Source organism: Cygnus olor, chromosome 1, assembly GCF_009769625.2.
Source record: "Cygnus olor isolate bCygOlo1 chromosome 1, bCygOlo1.pri.v2, whole genome shotgun sequence".
NCBI classification, from domain to species: Eukaryota; Metazoa; Chordata; class Aves; order Anseriformes; family Anatidae; genus Cygnus; species Cygnus olor.
The window spans coordinates 140364315-140388099 of NC_049169.1; the positions used below are offsets into that span (position 1 = coordinate 140364315).

The 23785-nt window shown below is 46.3% G+C and overlaps 2 protein-coding genes across 5 annotated transcripts; both read right to left on the reverse strand.

Moving 5' to 3' along the window:
- Positions 1-215: 215 nt before the first annotated feature.
- Positions 216-12956, reverse strand: LOC121065042 (lysozyme g). Of its 4 annotated transcripts, none has more exons than XM_040547593.1 (6): positions 12697-12956; positions 4351-4424; positions 3996-4097; positions 3626-3822; positions 3375-3513; positions 216-953 (listed from the first exon to the last, which is right to left on the reverse strand). In XM_040547593.1, exons 2-6 carry the CDS (start codon positions 4391-4393, stop codon positions 820-822), a joined length of 615 nt encoding a protein of 204 aa, XP_040403527.1. In that variant the 5' UTR covers positions 4394-4424; positions 12697-12956; the 3' UTR covers positions 216-819. The 4 variants fall into 4 exon arrangements, with proteins under 4 accessions (XP_040403527.1, XP_040403696.1, XP_040403606.1 ...); XM_040547762.1 differs by lacking the exon at positions 12697-12956 and adding an exon at positions 11375-12049; XM_040547672.1 differs by lacking the exon at positions 12697-12956 and adding an exon at positions 7915-12049.
- Positions 12957-13117: 161 nt separating this feature from the next.
- On the reverse strand, positions 13118-18273 carry LOC121065195 (lysozyme g-like). The gene is made up of 6 exons (XM_040547872.1): positions 18160-18273; positions 16752-16826; positions 16042-16131; positions 15479-15675; positions 15076-15214; positions 13118-14240 (listed from the first exon to the last, which is right to left on the reverse strand). The coding sequence occupies exons 2-6, from the start codon at positions 16792-16794 to the stop codon at positions 14110-14112; spliced, it is 600 nt and encodes a 199-aa protein (XP_040403806.1). The 5' UTR covers positions 16795-16826; positions 18160-18273; the 3' UTR covers positions 13118-14109.
- Positions 18274-23785: the final 5512 nt, after the last annotated feature.

Genomic DNA, 23785 nt, shown 5'->3' on the forward strand with positions numbered 1-23785 from the left:
GCATCAAAAGCAGTGTGGCCAGCAGGGCGAGGGAGGTGATTCTTCCCCTCTGCTCTGCTCACCTGGAGCACTGTGTTCAGCTCTGGGGGCCACAGCACAAGGACATGGATGTATTAGAGTGAGTCCAGAGGAGGCTCATGAGGATGATCAGAGGGCTGGAGCACCTCTCCTATGAAGAGTGCTCCTATGGAAATATGAGTACATTGGAGTCCTGTTTCATTTGCTAATAACACATTTATTCATTTTCTATTTGCTTATTTCTGTATGACTGAAACCTGACAGAAAAATCCATCTCTGTTCTATGCATTTATATGAAAAATTAGAGTTCAGAAAAAAAATGACTACTCCACAATATGAAGTAAGTATCAGGCAGCTCTGAAAAAAATAAATCATTAAGCAGATACCCAAGGAAGTATTTTGCCTTTTGATTTCTTAAGAGAACAACAGGTTTGAGCAGAAATGCACTTTAAGATCTGGAAGGCAGAAAATTATCAATAGCAATGCAAGATAGGCCTCAAAGCAATACAAGATAGGCCCCAAAACTAAGAGAAATATGTAGATAGCACAAAAGAGTCTGTTAATATTCCCTTTGTAAAATCCAAACCATATTGCTTTTAAAGAAACTACATTACCAGCGTCTCACTGAATATTGTTTCTATAAATGGGAGCTTTAGCCTACAAATTCTTGTTTCATGTAAGTCATTCCTGTACATTTGCATCTGTATGGACTTGGATGCATCTTCTTCCTTTGTGTTTGGCCTCCCTCCTGGGTGTCAGGAAGGCGATGGTAGGGAAGTCACTCGGTGCAGGTGCCCCAGCCTAGTATCCATGCTGCTTGTAATACTGGGCTCGAGCGACCACATCGTTGGCGTAGTCATCATGGGTAGTGCCAATGTCCATCCTTGCATAGCTTCGGACATTCCCAGCTCCGGCATTGTAGGCAGAAATCCCACCTGAAATGAAACACCGAAAGATGTCATGCAGACTTTAAACAAAATTCCACCCTGATGCATCCTGTTTTTGCTTGTGTAGGAAGCTTTCGCTTATCAGGACTTTGGAATTGGGGATGTGGTGTTATCAGAGCTTCTCTGTCTTAACCAGGGCTCTGCAAAAGGCCTACATGTATTGCTGCATCCGCCAACACATTGTAAAGATACTGGGGGGTATGTTCACAGACACTTGCAGCTTGATGAATTTGCATCACCTGCCTGGCCCAGCACAAGGCCTCCGGCTGCAGCAGGCTTGTTCACAACGCAATATAAGATCCAACAGCCTCATAACTTCTCACTCATTCTTGAAAACTACTGCTCTCTAAAGAGTGTTAAAACATAATCACACCTTGCACTGCACAGGGGCTTCCCTGGCTGCCAAGCAGCAGGCAGTTTTTCCATGTTGCATGACACCGTTTTGCAATCCCCAAATACCTCTTTCTCCCCATCAACAGCAACACAGAGAGAGCTGCTGGCTGCGTTCAAGCTACTCAGAGCTACTTATTAACTTGGGTGGTTGTAGGAGATTCTTTGTTGTCAGATGAGAAGAGTTTGACTCTTCTATAAATCAGATTTCAGCTGTATAAATATTTGCTGCATGGCACTGAAAACACACAGAGGCTGCCACGTTAAGGAAAGGCAGAAACAACACAGTTTGCCAAACCTTGCCTTTTGCCTGTGAAATAAAAGCTCTGAAAAGCCAAGTGACACTCAGAAATGTAGTCATTGAGGAACAAAGGAACTTTGAAAGAGAAAACTTGCAGGACTAGTGGATGAGGGCCCCTGGAACACTGTCCTTAGGGACAGAGGAACTGATCAGAGCTGGCAACTCTGTAAGGACACATTCCTTAGAGCGCAAGAGCTCTCCGTCCCCATGTAGAAGAAATCCAGCAGGGAGGGCAGGAAGCTGGGATAGCTGAGCAAGACTGAGGTGCAAAAAGGAAATGCACAGGCAGGGGAAGCAGGGACATGTGGCCTGGGAAGAGTACAGGGATGCTGTCTGGATGTTCAGGGATGGGGGCAGGAAAGCTAAGGCACAAATGGAACTGAGCTTGGCAAGGGAAGCAAGAAAATAACAAGGGATTCAACGGGTACATTGGCCAGGAAAGAAAGACCAAGGGGATTTATTCCCTCTGATGGATGATAATGAAGAACTGTTAATGACACAAGGAGAAGGCTGAAGTACTCAACAACTTCTTTCCCTCAGCCTTCACTGCCAGTCAGGCTTCCCATGTCTCTCGTTTCCCTGAACCTGTAGGTGAGGGCTGAGGGAGCAAAGTCCCTCCCACTGTAAGCAAAGAGCAGGTTCCAGACCACCTGATGAAACTGAACAGGTACAAGTCTATGGGGCCTGATGACATGCCCTGACAGGGGCCCTGAGGGCACTAGCTGATGTAGTTGCCAACCCTCTCTCCAATGTATTTGAAAAGACCTGGCAGTCAGGTGAAGTCCCTGGTGACTGGAAAACAGGAAATATCACTCCCATTTTTAAAAAGGGTAGGAAGGAGGAGCCTGGGAACTACAGACCGGTGAGCCTAATGTGAACCTAATGAGGTTCAACAAGTCCAAGTGCAAGGTGCTGCACCTGGGTTGGGGCAATCCCAGGCATGAGTACAGACTGGGAGAAGAACTCACTGAGAGCAGCCCTGCAGAGAAGGACCTGGGGGTTCTGGCGGACAAAAGCTTGACAGGAGCCAGCAGTGCATGCTTGCAGCCCAGAAGGCCAACTGCGTCCTGGGCTGCATCACCAAAGGAGTGGCCAGCAGGGCGAGGGAGGTGATTGTCCACCTCTACTCTGCCACTTGGAGTGCTGCATCCAGGCCTGGAGCCACAAGCACTAGAAGGATGTGGGGCTGTTAGAGTGGGTCCAGAGGAGGGCCACAAAGATGATCGGAGAGCTGGAACACCTCTCCTATGAAGAAAGGCTGAGAGAGATGGGGCTGTTCAGCCTGAAGGCTCTGGGGTGACCTCACTACTGCCTTTCAGTACTTAAAGGGGGCTTAGAAAAAGATGGGGAGTGACTTTTTACAAAGACAGATAATGATGGGACAAGAAGGAATGGTTTTAAATTAAAAGGGGAGATTTAGATTAGCTGTTAGGAGGAAATTCTTCACTCAGAGGACAGTAAGGCAGTGGAACAAGTTGCCCAGGGAAGCTGTGGGTGCCCCATCCCTGGAGGAGTTCAAGGCCAGGCTGGATGGGGCTTTGGGCAACCTGGTCTGGTGGGTGGCATTGCCAGCCATGGCAGGGGTGTTGGAACTGGATGATGTTAAAGGAGATCCAGTTCCAACCCAAGCCATTCTATGACTCTGTGAAATCGTTCAGTGTGTTCTTGTCCTAGACTTTTTCTTCTCTCCTGGACAAAACCTGTGTTCTGCACGTTACCTTTCAGCTGCTGATCCTTTGTCCAGCTTGGGAACTTCTTCTGTATTCTCTTTATAAAATCGATAAGTATTGTTGTGCCCTGAGTGATATGGACTTCTCCATTCCACGTTCCCTGGGGTTTATGGCTTCTTTTGTCAACCTAGAAATATCAAAAAGTCATTTCCCTGTGGTAATGGATGACATGTTTAGGAGGTTTACTTTTATTCATATGACATTAGTTTGTCGGGTTTTAGTGGAGCATCAACAAATACCTGCATTAAACCAAATCCATTTCCACGGTCACCCCAGCCGTTCTTCAGTACTTTACCAGCGTGAGATTCACGAGAGATGATGCCAGCAATCACAGCGGGCTCAACACACAGCTTTTCGCCAACTTTCTTAATGATTGTTTTGTATCTATCCATAGCTTTTAGGTCTCGTTCAGCAATTGTTTTTGAAGCTGGAACTCCTGTAATTAAAACCAAAAGTAAAGGTGCCTTGTCTTCAGGAGGCAGACCATGCCTCTAGGTATATTATGCAGGCTCAGCAGCCAGTGTGTGTCCAGCATTTTGAAAATCTGAAAGACTTGGGATTATTGTGCTACCATGGAAGAGAGCAATCTGGCAGAAGAGTGATACTCACCGCAGTAGCTTAAGCCCTCTGGTTTTGCAGTTTTGCATGAAGCCCCGGTGGTGTCAATTCTGTTTACATTGCCGTAGCAATCCGTGCGGCCCTGGCAGGCACCTGAAAAGGTTGCATGGAAAGAGTTAAGCATCCAGCACCCTACATCCTGCACCTTGCAACTGGCACCCTGCACCCACCCCTCCCTCAGAGGTGACCCCTCCAGCAAGACTCGCAGGAGGAGCTGAGCATCTTCCTGGCCCAACACAATTTGATGGCAACTAAGATTTTGGGGAGGGGACAGAGGGAGGTGTATTAATCTCCTGGGTCTGCTTGGGGGATGAGTGTGGTGGGGCAGTGTGGGATGCTGACTTACCCAGGAGGGCAGCAAGGCCCAGCAGCACGAGCATCAGGCTCATGGGGAAGTTCTTCTTGAGCACACAAAGCAACCTGCAAAATCAATCAGAAAACAAGAGGAAATTAATACATCTCACTGCTTGCTGAGTAAACACGAAGAAACTGTTTCTGAGCTGATGGGTTATTTCTCTTGGTTGGATGTGCAAAGCAATATTTAAGTGCAGTCATGTCCCTCTGCTGGCTTGCAACCTCTCACCAGAGCCTTGGGACCTCTCATGTCTGCTGATGTTTCCAGCACACATTTTCTACAGTGTCTTAGTAACCTCCTTCCAACCTCCTCCAGCTCCAATATTTAATTCAGAAAAAAATAAAATGAGTGGTGTTCAGTGCTCTTCGCTGCTGTGCTCCCACCATTAATGCCTTTATTCTGTACCCATAATCTATGCAAACCACCTTCACGACATCAAGTCAGCTTTGCCGGAGTCTTCAGAGGTTTTATATGCAGAAATTGGCACTTGCAAGCTACACTTTGTCTAAATTATTGTGAATGACTATTTCAGGGTGAGCTGTACTCTGGGAGCACCCACTTCCCCTCGCTGGCTGCTAAGGGAACCAGGGGAGATGGGCTCGCACGTGGATGGGAGCCATCTAAATTCAGGTGAGATGAGTCTGGGTCTACAGGACAAATCTTCATGTCCTTATGCAAGCAGAAATCTCATGAAGCAAAAACCTGCAGCCTCTGGGCTGCTGAGGAGGTGGTATTGCTGAAGCGAATAAGAAGCCCCCCTCACCTGAAGTGGTATCTTACCTACTTTTCTTCAGCTCAGCTTCTGTTACAGGTCTGAGGTCTGGGGAGGTTTAATATATAGGGTGAGCTGCCTTCCGTTCTGTGGTAATCTGACACTGTGTTGAAATGCACTGGGCTGTGGTTTTGTAAGGTTTAACAGCAACTTTCCAGTGTGAACAGAACCCGTTGCTCTATAAACATTGGCATGGTGGCAAGTACGTTCTTGGGAGTGGCATTTCCCAGATGTCAAAAAGAAAACAAAACCACCTTGTTTTTCTCTGGGTGACTCTTGTGTTTCACAACCTATTCCTGGAGGGAACCACAGTGAGGGCTGAGCATCCACCTGTCATGCAGGTGTTTGTCCTGGTCCCATCCTGGTGTCCTGGGCTGCATCCATACTGCTCGAGAGCAGAGGGCTGGGGCTGCCCCCTGGCTGAGGGCTGGCTGCTGTGCTTGTGCAGGACAAGCTCCTTACCGGCCCCAGAAAGACCTCTCCCTCCCTCCCTCCATTCCCCAGACACATTTCTGCTTTCCCCACCACTTCAATTGCTCTCTGAAACCCCTCTTTTCCTGCCCCACCTCTGTCCAGAGCCAGTTTTGGGGAGGTGCAACCCTTGGAGGAAGAAAAAGGATGCAGCAAAGCTCAGTGGCCAAAGGTGCTGTGCTATAGCCTGTTGGGCAGTGTTGGGGATCTCCTCATAGCGGTGCCAAAAATCAGAGAATCACAGAATCACAGAATGTTTTTGGGTTGGAAGGGACCTTAAAGACCACCTAATTCCAACCCCCTGCCATGGGCAGGGACACCTCCCACCAGACCAGGTTGCCCAAAGCCCCATCCAGCCTGGCCTTGAACACCTCCAGGGATGGGGCATCTACTGCTTCACTGGGCAACCTCTTCCAGTGCCTTACCACCCTTTGAGTAAGGAATTTCCTCCTAATACCTAATCAAAATCTGTCCTCTTTTAGTTTAAAACTGTTACCCCTTGTCTTACTACTACATTCCCTGATAAAGAATTGCTCTCTGTCTTTCCTGTAGACCCCTTTTAAGCACTGGAAGGCTGCAGAAGAAAGAGTATCGGCTTCTGTGACTTCTGTTTTTTTGTCTTTGGAGGCTGTGGTCAGTCTCCAAAGGGTGTGTAGAAAGTGCAGTGAGGACATTTTGGGCCAGAGATGCCCAACTGTATTTGTGGCGGGACTGATGAGTTCTGCCAGTGCCTTTCTTCACAACTTGCCTTTGCTGGTACACAGTGATGCAGTGAGCATCACTCCACCTCCCAGAACACATCCTGGACACAGAGCCACTGCATGGTGCTAGCAGTGGTTAAAGGAGCAGTGTGCTGCTCCCCCAGGTTTACCTTTATTGTTCCCTTGTTCCATAGCTGGTGAGTGCTTAGTGGCCTGGAAATTTTGCTCAAGAATATTGTTATTGTAACATTATCTTTTTGAAATGTCACGGAAGGAGAAGCTGATAACGAACAAAGGACTGGGGATTTCCACTCTCTTTTAGTTGGAAAGAACAAGGTAAATAACAATAAATTGACTATTAATCAATTGCTGTGGTCCTGGGGCTAGCTGAACCTCTCTTTGTGCCTTGTCTATGCCTTCTCCAAAGGATCCCTCTCAAGCCCCATGATTTCACCTTTCCCATAGGTACCATGCTCCCATGGTGGGATCACCATGATAATATGTCAGCAGCGCCTTCCCAGCCACTCCGATCTGCTCTGGCTCTGCAGTTTACTCCCTCTGGTAGCCAGAGGAATGCCATGATCCAAAACAACCTTCTTAAAATGTTGCATATTTAGCTCTAAAAATGAAGCCCATCTCCTGCACCCTTCTTTGCTGCAAGGGTGCATTACCTGCTCATGGTCAACTTGTCGTCCACCAGGATAGCCAGGACCTTCTCTGTGGAGCTGATTTCCAACTGGCTGGTCCCCAGAAAGTACTGGTGCACGGGGCTTTTCCATCTGACTTGGCACTGCCTATAGCTAAATTTCATGAGATCCCTGTCCAGCCTGTCCGTGTCTCTCTGACCAGCAGCTGTGTCCTGCTAAGCACTTATGGACTTGCTGGGAGTGGTCTCTAGTCCAAGTTGGGATTGAGGACACTAAACAGTCCAGGCTACAGGATTGGTCCCCAAAGGATGGCACAAGTAGCTGGCCACCAGCAAGACTTTGAATTGTAGGGCATCACCCTTTGGCCACAATGGTCTGTCAGTTCTTCATCCTCTGTATAGGGTGACAATAATCCTACTACTGAAATAGCTCAGGTATGTGGCACTATGGCCACCTACAGTACATATAGCAAGGGTCTCAATGATCCAGTCAATAAATTGTGTTCATGAACTACCAGCAGGCAGCTCTTAATTTATCACAGCAATCGTATGGGAGAGGCAACTCTGGTTCGCCCAGAAGTCAGACTGATGGGCACTGGGTCAGACCTGGTACCAGCTACTCTTTAATGGTATGTTGCCTTCTTCACCTCTTAACTGAGCAGCACTCGTTTTCCCCTGCTCTTTTTGTAGGACATCCTTCATCTGCTGGAGTCCAGGTGACCACTACTGAACTTCCTTGTCTTGTGTAATGTCCATCAAGATCTGCCACAAGCTGTCTGCTCACGTCCTACTTTGGGACACGGAGTGGAATTTAAATATTAATTTCTATATTATTCTCCTATTTCCCTGTACCCTAACTTGTGCCATTCCAGGAGCTGGCACGTGGAAAGGTTTAATTTCAGTAATTAGGAACTTTCAGTACTAGCTGAAAATAAAAATAATAAAACTAAAAATAGAAAACCTACCTTTGTGGGCCTTTAGGTACAACAGGTGGTTGTACTAAACTTCTTCAACATGGTGGTAAATTGAGTTATGGCTGAATCAACTGAGGCTTGGCTGAGTAGGCAGGGAAATAATGAAATAACAGGTGGTTTAAAGGGCAGAAATGGGACCAGCAGCAGAGGTATTTTCTCCACACCTGCCTTGCAACAAGAAACCTTTGCTGTTCTTCAGGAGGCACGGTGCTGGGAGCAAGGGCTGCAGCAGGGCAGTTTGCAGGGGTGAAGGCCCAGGAGAGTCCCGGGTCAGCTTCGCCCTCAGCACCCAGGCTTGTTCCTGCTCTTGAGAGTTTCTCCTCTATTGCTAATTAGCTCAATAAGGGTTAATTTAGAAGTGAGTGATCCTAGTTACACCTTCAGGGGAGAAACTAGACTGCTGCAAGCTTCCCAGTGCAATTAAGCCCGCTTAGGCTGTGCAGGAGGATGGCAGCCACCCCATCTATGACAGGAGGTGGGAGGCTCTGGGTGCCAGGAGGCCCCTGGTCCTGAGGGGAAATGAGGGGGGCCGTAAATAGGGCCTGGAGCACCAGTGAGGTGGGAGAGGTAGGCAGGGGGCATGATCCTCAGTGCAGGGATGAGATGGTGGCTTAGAGAGCCATGTGAGGAGCTTGGGGAGCTTCAGGGACAAGAGGAACCAGCCTAGGAGGGGTGGGCTCCACCTGAGCTGTAACGGAGCCAGGCTGCAGCTCTGGAGGTTGGGAAGGTCATGGAGGGACATTTAAACCAGAAGCTGGGGACAGCTTGCAGATGCAGAGGAATACCTGATTTGGATTGATGGGATCTCAGAGACTTGCTAGAAAATCCATGGGATACAGCACTGCCAGCCTTACAGGAATGAGATGTAGTGGTGGAGGAGGGATGCCGTATGTGAAGGATACAAGTGTAGCACCATAAAAATATTTCAGGAAAAGCGAGGCACCCTAAAATCCCATGGGTGGAAAGCCCAGACAATACTAAAAAAAAATGCCATGGTAGGACTGTACTATTGTCTTTCTGTGAAGACAATGCTGGTCAGTGAGATTGGAGAAGCATCAAATACAGGACAGTGGTAAGAGCAGGAGCCTACATGTAGGCTAGACCAATGCCTTGTCAGGGTGAGGTACAGAAACAGAATTTGTGGTGGCAATAAATCAGAAAGAGATGAAGTGGAAAATGCAGGCCATGTGCCCTCAGTATGAGAGTTTCAAGGAAGACAATTAAGAAAACTGAGGCAAACACTAAAAGCAACTGTGCCTACCAAAAAGGAACAGCCCCAAAACAGAGAAGCCTGTAAACATCCTGGAGGCTGCTCAAAAACAACTTGTTGGAAGCCCACATTGAGGGTTTCTGCCTCTCAGCAAGGATGTAGACTAGGAGGAAGCTGAGTAAAATGAACGGGGGAATGGTACAGCCCCGTCATGAGGGGTGATGAAAGAGGCTAGGGGATGCAAGACGCTGGAAAGCAAAAATGTTGGTCACCACATCCTGCAGCATAAAACCTAAGGGGCACTCAGTGAAACCAGGAAGAGACCAGTTTAAAACAGGCCAAAGGCAACATTTCTTTCTGCAGTAGAAGGTGGACTTCTGGGCTGACAGCACTGACACTTTCCCAAAATGACTGGATGGATTCAGCAGCATCGTACAGAGTGGACGTGCATGCCTTCCCCAGGCAGCATCTTCTGCTACTGCTGCTGGAGGCAGACCTGTGGGGTGGCAGGCCACCGGTCTGACCCACAAGGCATTTCTCACGTTCATCTGACATCTCCAGCTGAAGGAAGGGCCAGTGTTGCCCTTTCTGACCTGTATAAACATGAACTTGTTTCTACCAGGAAGAAAAATCCTAAGATGAGCCTAATATTTTGGGGTGTGGTTCTGCGTGTGCAACCACAAAAAAGCTCAGACAGGGGAACAGGTTCTTAGCTGGGAAATCCCAGCCCAGTTTTTCAACAGGCAGCAAAGCAGAACAAACAGCTTTTCATATCTGCATTGTTGTGGTGGCATTTCCCATTATGTCTCTCAGAGAGAAGATGTGGACATGTAGCCCAGATCCATCCAAATCCAGCATTGAGAGTCAGCCACCAAAGGAACCTGCACGCCCACATGGCTCACGGCTCTGGCCCATGGGGAGTTGCCTTTGGCAGTGTTTTCCTGCTGTTTCAGCTGTTGCTGTGTTGGTTGCTCACTCTGCCTGGTGTCCATGGAAGTCCATCACTGCAGCCCCAGGCTCTAGGCAGACCTGTGCCTGAGCCGTGGAGGGGTCAGCCCACACCACCAGCAGCTTAGCCAGGGGATGAGGGAGAAAACTTGACACGTCAGGTGTGCTATTTATCATAAAAAAGCACATTTAAATACTCTTCTCAAGATTGGTAGCAGAAACAGTGCACAAGATCCTAACAAAGAAGCTCTTGCTTACTTGTCTGCAATTTATTGTCTTTCCTATTTGCTGACTGTGGAGTCTGATGGCCTGAAAAAGTTCCTTCCTTCACCTCGTGCATTCCCCAGATCTACAGCAGCATGGCATACATACATTTTAAATACAGGTCTTGTTTGTTCCTTAAAACATTCAGTGAACGTTGCATTGCTTCACTGCCCTTAGAATATTTTTGAAATAACCGACACAGACCTGTTGCCAAACTCAACACTACTTTCCCTACACTCTAGGCGAAGGGAAGGATGTGGGTCATTGCCCTCCTTTACTTTTGCTTATTATAAAATTAAGACTGTCATTTTTTCTCTTTTCTGAAAAAAAAGTAAGTCTAATTCATTTTTTATTATAGGCTGTACATTCCACTTGACTTGCAGTTTTCCTGATAACATTCTTGTTGGTGCAACACATTCAAACACAAAGCCTCACTGATGCTGACTTCAGAAGAACAGAGAGAAGAATTACCCCAGGTGCTACATTCACTGTGCTAGGATAAAAATAAGTCCCCCAAAGGCATTGTCCCTCTTTTTTTTTTGTTCCCTTCTCCCTTTTCCTGGCATCAGCATATTGGGTTTCCACAGGAATGCGTCAGCCCTTTTCACGGGATGACCGCCTGTCTGCTCCTCCCCTGCTTATGCCTGTGATAAAGCTCCTTGAGTGTTTTGCAATTGTGTTTATTCAGTTTCAGTACTTTGATTCCTAATGGGTTTCCTTAGTTTTTAACCTTTAGTAGAAGTGCTTGTGTTCCCTCTCAGTGTGGTCTTCACCCACAGTTTGATAGCTCTAGTCCAACATTAACATCACAACCACAAATTGTACATAAATCTCTGCAGGAAAGACTTGTGCGGCTCTGCTTGAAACATCTCACCAGTTTGACCAGAAGCCGCTGATAACTTCTCCAAGCAGCAATTTTTGTTCTTATATTAAGGCCCTTGACATATCAGGGTACTTCACGGATCACTGGTGAAAGCCTTATCGAGCTCATGATATGGCACAACCGCAGCGTCTCTCTTGGCAACTTACCCAGTGAGATAAGGTCTGTGGTTGGTTTGAGGCACTTTATTCCTGGCAAGCCAGGAGCCCTCCTGACTGCTTCGTGATGCCTTGTTGTCCCCCAGGTGCTCACAAAGTGATTGTTCAAGTGTTTATTCCGGTGTCTGTCCAGGTGCTGCAGCTGGGCTCCTCAGTCTATGCTTCTCCGGACCTTTCTTTCCCCTTTTGTTTAGCTCTTCTCTTTCCTGACCCGTACTTCAGCTTTCCATGACATGTTACATGGCAGAAGATCACTCGCTTTGCAAGCTGCCTGTTTTTCACAATAGGCTCGGTGACCGAGCGTGCTGCCACAGCAGCTCCGTGCGTCCCAGCTGGACAAGCAGCTCTGAGTACAATGGACGTGAGTGACCAGGGAAAGATCAGAGAACAAAAGCAAGGCAAACTCTGCTTATTAAGAAAGCTTTTGCTCAAACCTGAAAGCAATATGCTGATGTTAAACTCTCCTTAATTATTTACTCCTTCCTGCCAATTTATCAAGCAATTATATTTCAATTCACTTTCCACAGGGATTTTCCCTCCTCCGTACAATCTGCTGATACCATAAAATAGTATTTGCAACAAAATATGGAATTGCTGAAATCAGGACCTTTAAATAAACTTTTAAACATTTCCTTGTGCAATGCTGCAGAATCCAGCAGGCAGATCTGCAGCCCCTCGGGTGGTGTTACCGTAATGTGAAGCAGTAGCCTCAGAGGTAATGCACGCAGAAATTGGACTCCTGAGGTGTCCACAGATCCACAGGGATGGCAACTCATAGCAGTGTCATGGAGCTTGCTGGCAGCAAATAAAGGTGATGTGAGGGGAACAAAGCAAGCTCCGCTCTTGTGCATCCTCCAAACTCAAAAAACAACTCTGCAGACAGAGGCAGCAATGAGATTCCCTGCCCCAGCCCTCGTGATGTTTATATTGTTCTACCAAAAGTGTTTATATAGGTTGCACACAGTGTAAGGTGTTTGTATAATAGAGATTTACATAACATAATGAAGCAAAGATTTCAATTAATTTTACGTAAGCTGTTTCAAGTAGAGATAATGAAACTGTGTGTTATGTTTCACAAGTCTGTATTACAAAGTAGTCATTTTACTAAAATTATCTGAGTATAGCACAGAATTCACTAGAGACTAATTAATACATAGCTGAATACCTCCGGTAGCTCAACACCGAACTGTTCCTGTAGTCTTAAAAGCAAACAAACAAACAAATAAAACCCACAGTAATGTTAGAGGTGCCCTATAGCTCCCTCTGGTCTCCAGAGATGCATGAATCTGCCTGCAAATACTTCAGTTACTCACAGTCCTTGCCGTGACGATAAGCAGATGAGTGACTGACGAGATTGTAGGAAACCGAGCACCTAGCTGAAATTGCCTGGCTTGCAAAAGCTGTCTCCAAATCAGCTTTTGCACTGCCTGTGTCAGCTCTGACCAGCAGTGACCACCAGACACATCTTCTACATCAGCAGTGGTGACAGCTGCCAGGAAGATGACCTGGTGCCCCTGAAATGGTGATCAGCACTAAACACGGACATCCCAGATCCCTTGTGCTGGGCTTGGACTGCCTCTGAGCCCATTTCCCCCCACCCCTGCTCTGCTGCTTGGTTTTCTGTTTTCATTTCTCAGAAAGTCCCACACTGGGTTATTTACCAGAGCCACATGTTACTACCCACCCGGCCTCGTGAAACTGCAAAGATGAGTTGTTTGCCAAGCAACAAAAAAATTGGAATACATTGTTTCTCTTTATTTGGATTCTCATTAAACCAAAATTTGCACCCAGACCCATCCACATTGAAGAATACTTTCAAACAGAATTTATACACCCAGAGCTAATTCACTCCTAATTAAAAGTCAGGATTCCTGGCAGAAGGACAGAAGACGAAATGCACACTTTTAAACTCAGCAGGCCCCAGCACAAACGTGCCAAAGGAAAGGAGGGAAGGCGGTGAGTTTTTTACCAGCACTATTGCTGCAATGCAGCTCCTGGGACAGGGATACCTGGGGCCAGCTCCTGATCAGAGGATGGCTCTGTAACAGAAAGGTGATTTGCATGCCCACTACAGCACTTGTAGTGTTTCCCATTTAGAGGATTTCCCTTGTGCAAGGCTGTTTTTCTCCCTCTAGGGGTCACCAGGCCTTAAGGGGCTCCTGGGCTCATAGGAGCACCAGGAGAACGCTTGGTGGTTCCCCCAACAAGGCTGGCCCCAGGAATAAGCAGCTAACAGAAATGTGCAGAGATGAAAGACTCAGAGAGGAGCCTCTTCATTGCCAAGCAGCCAGCACCATCAAGTGGGAGGAAGACCTTAGCTCGGGGGCTTCTCCCTCCTGTTGGCTGGGGAGAAGGAAGGAGGTGGACATAGAGAAGAGATGGCAACAGCACAGCCCATGCTGAGGGAGAGCTGCTTGATTGGGGATGCACAAACAGCCCCACGTTCAGCTCCTAATGCAAGGAGCTTCCTCACCCAGCGGGGATGTCCTCATCTGCCTTCTAAGGGCGCTGAGGTCGTGGTGTGTTGCCCCTGTCAGTCCCCTGGAAGGCACCACTGAGCGTGCCCCTGTACAACTGGAGAGCTGGGGTGTACTGGAGCAAGCAACATGTTGGTGCCATCAGCACTGCTCCTGCCAGGAGCCCTGGAGGAACTGCTTTGGGTACTACCATCACTACTGGGCTAGACTACGTGGAGGAGAGGGTCAGGGGTGGGGTTGGTTGCTGAGCTAGAACCCATGCCTCTTGAAGTACTGGGCCCGCCCGATCACGCTGTTGACGTAGTAGTTGTCTCTGCCGCAGGGGTCTTCATCGTAGACCTGGATGTTGCCGATTCTTGCACGGTAGATGCAGATTCCCCCTGGGAAGAGTTAAAAAAGAGTTATTATGGGCTTATAAATGAGAAATACAGATTTAAATGTAAAAATTCCTAGTATAAAGGGCAATGCATCTCATCAAACATATACAACAGCTTGGGAAATTGCTAATTGGGTCTTTTTACTGAAAAGTGATTCATTTTGCAAAATGCTTATTTCTATAGTTAAGAAACCCCTGATTCTCTCCAAAGGTGGGTAGGAACAGCTTGCTGGTCCCACAAAAGGCTGCAGTATAAAAGGATGGGAGAGCAAGAAATAGCAAAGAGTGAATAAAGCAGCATACAGATAACATGGGTGATGAACAAACCTGGATCCCAAGCGTCCTTGACCCAATATATATATATATATATTTTTTTTTAAAGTAACTGATGCTGAGATGCTATAAAATCTGCCAGGCTGCTGACCTTTTCCCTTTAAAAGTGACACCAACAGACGCACAGCACTCCCATCACTCAGAGGCCTCCACCTCATAGAAACAAAAAGTGATCACCTGGTGTCGACTAACTGTTATTAGAAAGCTTACTGCAATATTCATATTAAAAAAAAAAAAGGCAGTGTGGGAACGAAAAAGGAACCCACGGGAAGAGGGTGTAGGATATCACACTGAACCTACACCTGTGTGAAAGTGCCTCAATGTGCACACCGCAGTGCAAATCACAGACCAAAGTGCTGATGGTGAAAAGTAGAAGAGGGCTGTTTTTTTCTGGTTTGGGAATCTCAGCTCTTAATGCCCTCATGGTGCCAGTAATGCAATGTCCCCTCTTTGTTTCCACACGTAACCTCCAGCATGTCCACACTGCTGCGTGGGGCACGCCGTACCTCTCAGCTGCTGGTCCCAGGTCCAGGTAGGGTGCCTCGCCCGCATTTCATTGATCCCAAGCACCAGCATGGTCGAACACTGGTTGATGTGTTCCTCACTGTCCCACGTCCCGTAAGGCTGGTGGTAGCGCCTGTCGATCTGGAAAAGTCAAGCAAGAAGATTGTTTTCCCTCCGAACACAACCACCAGTGTAGCTTCACCTTGTTTTTAACACTCCCAGTTCACAATTCACAGTAGCGACCCTACTTGTAATAAAACTAAGGTGATAAAACACAGTCTGCAAAGGGAGTGTGTCCGAGTGTTGAACACGGGAAGGTCACAGTCCAAGGCAAAGCCCCGAGACAGGCAGCCCCTGCTGTGCTGCCACTTGTGGGCTCTCCTCTCTCCTATCCTGTGGCCATACCTGCATCAGGCCGAACCTCTGCTGCGCCTGGTCCCAGCCATTGTCCAGCAGCAGGCCAGCGCGGCTCTCCTGCGAGATGATGGCGGCAATGAGCGCCGGGTCCAAGCACAGGTTTCTGGCGACTCTCTTAATGGGGATCTCGTATTTCCTCAGGCGAATGATGTCTGCATCCGCTGTCCTCCTCAGAGCAGCAATGCCTGCAGACGGGGGAAAGGCAGCCTTACCCACTTGCCCTTACAAAACGGGGTTTGGGGAGGGTGCTGGTGTTAATGCTACAGCCCCAGCTGGCGAACAGCTGCATGGGTTGAAGTGGGGTTTGCTCCGGCTCCCTCTACTCAGAAGCTGAGGATCCTGCCTGTGGAGTTTGCCCTCCCGCTTCCCACCAAGTCTAGAGGCTTCATGGCACCTGCCATGTTTCTGGGGCAGGGGGGAGGGCTTTCATTCTCCCTTTTGGCTAATTGAATAGCTGCACCACATTTAATTTGGTGGTAACAACAGGCAGGCGCAGCATCTCTCTGTCAAGTACAGGTAGGCTGAGAAATCAAGTGGTGCGTGATACCTACCGCAGTCTGGGGCTCTCACGGCTGTGCAGGAAATCGTGGGGGCTTGAAGAGCATTTATATCGCCATAGCAACTGTAACTCGCAGACGGAGCTGAAAAATGAAATGGAGGTGTTTGAAAACATAAGATCTCACAGCAGTATCACACAGCTTGCTGCAGGTGAATGCAAGTCAAGCACGAGGCATTCATCCAGGCCCGTAATCCAAACCACCTTGTGCTGGCCAAGCATATATCGTGGCCACTGCTCCCTGTCAGTGACATTACCAGTGACAGAGAACAGGAATTTGTTCTTTTCTGCTTGAATAGGTTGAAGCAAATGAAACTAATGATGATTTACACAAATAGGCGTCTGCCCTGCTAGGCCTAAAAGCTGGCGTGGGGGAAGGAGCCACAGGCTCCACATTTATCTCAGAGGCCTCTCCCTGTCTGAGGCCCCCTGATGCCCAGCACCCCTCAGACGGGAACATCTCCCGTGTGTCCCCCCAACCTCATGGGGAATTAGCTGAGGGGAGCGTGTGCCTTGGGCAAATTACCCAAATTTCCTTAGTAACTGAGAAATGAATAGGCTCCATCAAACAGCCCGTGACATCTGGGAGACCGTTTCTGAGTAGGCAGAGAGGTCAGATAAGGCTAGCTGGGTATGTCTGTGACTCTGCAAAGAGTTCAGGGCAGGGTGCTTTCCCCAGCAAACCAAACCCATGCCCAGGCTCACCGATCAGGGCCGAAAGGCCCAGCAAGAGCAGCGCGGGGACCATGGTGATGGCTCTCCTCCGCTGCCCCAGGACACCTGAAAACACAGCAAGGTGCAAAAAGTGAAGAAGTTGATGGTGGAATTCAACAGCCCTGGAACAAAATGTGAATGCCAAGAGCTCCCCCTGGTCCTCCCCAGCCCTGGGCTCTCCTGGCAGCTGCTGGCTTCAGAGGATGGTGGTGGCAGGAGAAGTGGGTGATGGAGCCCTGTCTGCTTCTTATTTCCTAATTATTTGGGAGTTTTTGGAGGGACAGCTCCTCCATCTCACGTGCCACCTTGCCATCACCATCACATCAAAAAGGAAGCACCAAACCTGTGGCCAGGGCCAGCAGGGATTTTTTTAGCCCGTTGCTTGCTCTCATGGCTCCTCTTGAACACCCACAGCATGTCTTTGTAATGAGGAGGCACAGTACATTTGCTTTAAATATACAGGTGTTTGACATCCGGTGTACTACAGAGTGCATAGATGTCTCTGTTCAAAAGGCAATGTGGCTTTTGTTAGGCTTTGGGAAAAACATGTTGCCAAAAATCAAGCAATACAGCCCTCATTTTGCTGCTGAGAGCATGCAAGGCAGTTCCAAGGTTTTGCTGGTAAAGTAATATTTCTGCATTAATTCCTGTGTGTGACAACGGCAGATAATCACTTTAGTAATGAATGCCTCTTGTGTTTATTAATAAAATTCCAAAACATCATCAGATAATAGTTATCGGCTGGAAAAAAACACATTGATTGCACTTGTCTTGCTGGCGAGGGCATTTAACTGAGCAGGTTTTACAGCTTAGAAATGCCTTTTTTTTTTCCCAAGAATATTTTGAGTACGAAACAATGCCATGAGCCTTGCAGGCAGTCATCCTGCAATGCTATTAACACCTGAAAATGCCTTATTGATTTTAGTAATGCCTGACCTTTTCTCCAGTCTAACAGGTATTTCCACTATAAACCAGACTGCATGGATGCCCAAACACAAACAGGCCACCAATGTCATCAGAAAGACTCCCTTGCCCTGAGAGAGATTATTCAGTCCAGCAAATTCCCGCTGCCTGAGCTGGGTACATTCTCAGCAGCTCACTCTGAGTCCTAACACCAAGTATTTGCAAGCCTGGATCACTGCAGCCTGACCCAATACCTCTTAATTCAATGGTAAATCCATACCTAATGCTACAGTTTGTAGCTGTTTCCACAAACAGAAAATTCTCATGTTATAAAATTTTAAGTTATCAGACATATTTTTTAGTCCCATCACAAAAATCACCCCAAGTCTTAAGTAGAAACAGGGAAACAATCACAAAACTAACAAAATGATAAATCAAAGCAAAAATCAAGTCTTCTGCATCTAAAGAGATATTCTCCGAGTGGATTCAGACTCACCTGTCTTCAATCAGCCTTCCTCTGAGGCAGGTCACTTGATGACTTTTATATATATGGGTATGAAAAGGTACCCACCCTCTGGGTTTTGGAATGTTAATTCCTGTTTAGTGTGATGACATTTGTTATAAAGTGTAACAGGTAATATATAATAAGAGCTTTGAACTCTTATGTTTCCTTTCATCCAAAGATTTGCACAAGCAGTGGTTAGTAAGACTCAGGACAATTCTGTGAAAGGAAATAAATATTGTTTTTCCTCCATCAGTGACTACACTGATGCTCCACAAATGACTTACAGAAAGCATTGCAGTGAATCAGTGGCAGAGGCCAGGCAAAATTCAGATCCCTGCCTGGTGCTCTCCTTCCTTTACATCTCAGATCAGTCTGGGCACATTTTGGGAAGAGTTTTTTTCTTGTCTCCCCAAGGAGTTTAGATTGGAAAGCTTTTAATTGAGTATCATACTTTCACATGATTTCCAAAAAGGGACGCTGCTGCTGAGACAAGGAGGAAGGGTACTGATATCCCAGCAGCTGAAGACAGTGTGGGCTCACAGAGGGTTTGGGACAGACTTGCACCATGTGGCAGAGACACTTTTTGCATGTGTAGGTTACTAAAACCAACTAGGAGACTGAAAGATTGTCTGGGAGGCCAGTGGCCTCTAAGCCTGTCTCCCTCCCCACATTTTTCTCTTCACCAGACTCTGCCTAGCATAGGTGGAGGCTAGGAAAGCAAGATTTCCTTCAAATAGCTTTCTTTTCATTATTTAATAAATGACAAATCAATGTATTCCCCCTTTTTTCCCTCTCCTTTGTGCTTTAGACCTGCTGAGTATGAAACACTATTCTGGACAGATACACATTTCTAAGTTCAAAACAAGCGATGGTTATTAGTCGTTAAAGCGCAGGTGATGATCAAGTGGGCCTTGTCACCTTAAAATCCCTGAATACAGCTATCAAGGACTTAGATCTTGCATTAGTAAGAAGGAGGGAAGCTCCGCAGGAGAATCTGGCCCTGTTGTTACACAAGGGTTGGGTTGTTAGTTCAGGTGAGTCTGAAGTCACTCATTTATTTGGGCAAAAACATTGAAATAATAGAAGTCTTTCCAAAGACCACAAAATGGCTAGGCATTCATTCTTCATGTGCAAACCTGGTATCTGGTTATTGTGTCTCGGACGGGACTAAATCTTAATTTTTTTACTACAGTGTAAGATTTTAAATAATTCAAGGTAACATCAGACATAAGGTACTAATCTATGTGGTATCTTTGGAAATAACAGGTAGAAAATAGAGCCATCACATGTACAATGTGGCTGTAAACATTTCCAAAGCGAACAGCGACCAAAGAAATGCTGGAGGAGAGGAAAGACAGAAGAAACAAGCTGGGAAGAGGCCAGAGTCCACAGCTTGATGGCAACAAAACCAGTAGATACATTCATTTGCCTCCTATAGAACAAGATGATCTGTATTAGAAAGAGATGCATTCTCTCAAATAGATGGAAATATTTGTGTGTTAACATCCAGCTGCCTTTTATAAAGATGGCATCGTATTAGTGGTAATAAACCAGTCTTCCTCTGTCACTGAACCTGCATTCTGCATTCAGGTTGATGATTTGGGACTTTTTTTTTCTTGGAAAGTACCCTCTGATCGTAGGTAAGATTTCTTTCCGAATGGGTCTGTCATTCATTAATGGTCCTTAAGAGAGTTTTCAGTTTAAATACTGATTTTTTTTGTTATGTATGTTCTCTCTCATTTATTGCCCACACAAAGATTTTCTCTACAATTCACAGTACTGTCACATGAATTCTTAATGCCTGCTCTGCATTGCATTGTTGTTTATTTACTTATTGAATTGTGGATGCTATTTTTAAAATACAATTATTTTTATCTATGCTGCTGTACACTGTCAGATCCCCATAGCAGACTCTTCGTAGTCACACAATTTCCAGTACAAGGCCAAATAAGAGGTCATTTTCTCAGCAGCATTATGAATGAGATTTTTTCATGCTAAACACTTCTCTATCTACACAAAATTTGCTGACTGCTGTCTCTTCAACTGAATGCAGAAAGCAGGCAGCCTTTGTGGAAACAAGGTCATGCTCACGTAGCTGAATGGGGCAGGGCTCTAAGCCAGCGTGCTTGTCCAGGGCACTACCATGTGAAGGGACCTGCAGGATGTCGGAAAACAAGATTTCTGGTCTGCTCTGTGTAAACCCAGAGCAGCAGATCCAGGTGAACCACTTAATGAGAGCGAGCCGCACCTGCCACCAGCGCAGCAGCATTTTTCATTTTTGTGCTAGATTTAATTCGGAAAATGATGTCAAGTGCCAGATAAAATCTACCTCTGACCGACAGGAGGGATGACGACACAGCTGTAATTGATGCTGCTCTTTGTTAGTTGATGCTACTTTTGATAGGTTGAAGAGGGGATGAATTAGGAGGCATCTTTGTGTACGTGACTAAAGCAGATCTTTCTAAGTGACTGGACTTTGTAAAGAGATATACTGTAATGCACTGGACTGATGTTCCTAAACGTTGCCTTTTCTCATAACTTTATCATACCTCTTTTTATATATTTCTTTATTATTCTTGCCCTTTTGTTTAGAAGCACAAGTTTTTGGATTCGTATGATAGTCGGAGACTTATTTAGAAGGACAACAAGTTGCTTGCCCTTATGGCTGCTAGTAGGGAAAGGATATGAAAGCCATGGAAATATGATGTTATTTTTAAATGAATATCAAAGAAAACACTACTACTACTGCTACTGCTACTACTACTACTACTACTACTACTACTACTAAACCCACCCGCAACATAATCTGAAGCCCGTTTTGCTGTCGTGTAATTTTTAAGCAAAAAGGATGCCTTGCTTTCTGATGAATTTCATTCAATGGAGTGTGTGATGAAGAGGGAGGGGATGGAAGGTTGCATTCACTTATTGGATGGTATCTGCATCTTCCTAAGATTAAGAAGCAGAAAAGCTGCCTGGTACTCACAGTCAGACCCTGGTAATTAGCTGTGTTCAGGCACCACAGACACAGCTTCCCCATGTTTTGTCACTGAGAGTTGTTAGTTACACTGAACTGAAGGGAGTGCAGAGTGGTCAAAAGATGCTACCCTCCAGAATAGCAGTTTATGCCAATTTTACATAAGCTAGAACGGAGTGCACCTGAGATGTAAAGCATTCAATACACACAAGAGCACAAGACTCAATACCACTAGTTCTTTTCTACTCACAGATTTTCCCCTTTTTGTTTTGTTTTCTCATGCCACATGATCTACCACTTTTTTTTTTTTCCACATTTAATCGAGGTGTAATCAAAACGCAGTATCATTTTGAACGGCATTACGTATTGCATATCGTTCTCCGCCAGGCTGAGGGCTATATCGTCATGTTTCATGGGATGGTGAGAATACTATCTAAAACCACCTGGAACAATATCCATGCTAATTACCGCCTCTTTTGTGCGTTTCAACTCCGGTTTCATAACATCACCTGGCGGATGCATTTCTCAGGCTATCCCTTTTGTCTGGGATGTAATTATAGGTAACACCAGGTATTCACAGACTTTACAACTACTTTATAGGGAAACTGCCCATGCCAACTGACGCATGCTGGATGCCTCGCACTAACTGGCCAGTTAAAGATGCATCTGTAGCCTCCCCTCATGGGCTTGTTTTAGACCCACGCCTTTCATCTCAGGCAAATCCTCTAGAGATGTCTCTCCCAATGTTTAAAGAGACACGGACAAGTTAATAATAGAGTTTCTTTTCTGCATCTAATATACCTTTGAGTAACAATAGCAAAAGTGAAGTGAGATGGGCTTCAAATTTGTGAGACACGAGGCTCAGTTTTCACTGTGCTTTGAGCTGAACAGCTGCTGAGGGCCAGTCTCCTTCCTTATCTTGCTGTACTGAAGAATACGGATTGGCACTGAAACATCCCACTCTGCACAAAGCCTCTCTCTAGCCATTGTGTAAGAAAACTAAGACCAGAAGTATTTATGAAAAGAAAAAACAGTATATATATTTTTTCTTCTGTTCTCTAAAATAAGACTTTGAATTTTACCATAGGGAAGGTCTAATAAATTGCTCACTGGACTGGATCTCAGGAGACTTTGGTTCATATCCCAGTGTAGACACAGAAATATTACCCAAAAGAAGTCATTTGGAGTTCAAGCCATGAGAGGGTGTGAGCTCATGAAGCATCTGTCATGCTCCAAAGCTGTGTTCCAGTTACTCCACTAAGATGCACTTTGCTCCTGTGCAAGTCTAAAGTGGCCCAGCCAGAGCAGCGTGGTCCTTACCTCCTAAAGTCTGCGCTCTGGTCTTTGTGTCCCAGTGTCAAAATCCCTGCGTGGATGGGAGTTTGCAGCCCACACTCATGCATTTACTCGCAAAAATAGGCTGTGGTGCCTACCCTGTTTAAACCAGCCACGGCAGTAGCAAGACCAATTTTGGTTGGAAGATACCCTCGTGAACGCAGAAACCCCCACTGAACTCCCTTTTGGGTAAAGCACTTAAGCGCCTCACCGAGACCAGATGCACGGGTGTTCGCTTTTCAGCCTGTGGAGGTCGTGTTACTGCACACCAGCCGCAGAGGAAGCTGTGGGGAAGACAAGGGAAGGGCCCTGTAGCCAGGCAGCGAGGTCTTTCAGTGCCAAGGGGCACAGCTGCATCAGCTCCATGTTCCTGAGAACACTGGCATTTATATTACATGGGGAATTAAAACAAAACAAAACACCAACACCCTAACTGTGGAAAACACACAAAGCTCTGGGAGTAGGGAAGAGAACCTCAACCTCTCTCAGATCCATAAGCTACAAAGTCACGTTTTCTCTTACTCCCTCTTTCCAACCCCACAAGCCTTACGCTAGGTTGTACAAAGCTTCAGAAGCGAGGGCAGAGAGAAATGCTGCAGCTGGACAAAACATTTCATGGAGCAGCTCGCTCTGGCAGCCTTCTGGATGCCTTGAATCCTATCCTGGGGCACCAGAGAAAACCGACAAACCTACTCCCAAAATATGGATTTCAGGAAGCGGCTGAAATGAGATAGTGGAGCACCTAGTTCTTGATGTGCCCAGGTCCTCCTCCAGCAAAACTAATCTTGTTTTAGTCTCCCACGTATAAAATGAGGATAGTACACTAGTGACTCACAGGGATGGCAAAGTAACATCTATGAATAATTAACTTTACCCATTAATCATGATAACTATTACGAGCTTTTCTGTGTGCCTGGAATTCATGATACAAAGCACCGAGGGCTGTCAACACTTTGGAAACCAAACAGGAAACACTTTCTGACATTTTTTTCTAGGGCAGCACACTTACAAGAGAAATAATTAGCGAGGAGGAAGAACAGGAGAGGAATTAATTTGTTTTTATATGGTGTACTCACCTGATTTTCATACAATGTCATCTTGGGAAAAGCCAACGTTTACTGAAGATTGCGTGGTTTGTGCAGAAGATAAGTTAATTAGGTCCAAACATATTTAAGAGGAGTCTGATGTTGAAATCATACCACAGGGCAGATGATGTTTGAACAGGCTGTGCTCAAAAATGCAAAGCATAACAAGATAGGTTCAATGCTGAGGTGACACAGTTACGTGGCTCCTGGAGCAGTGGTGGTT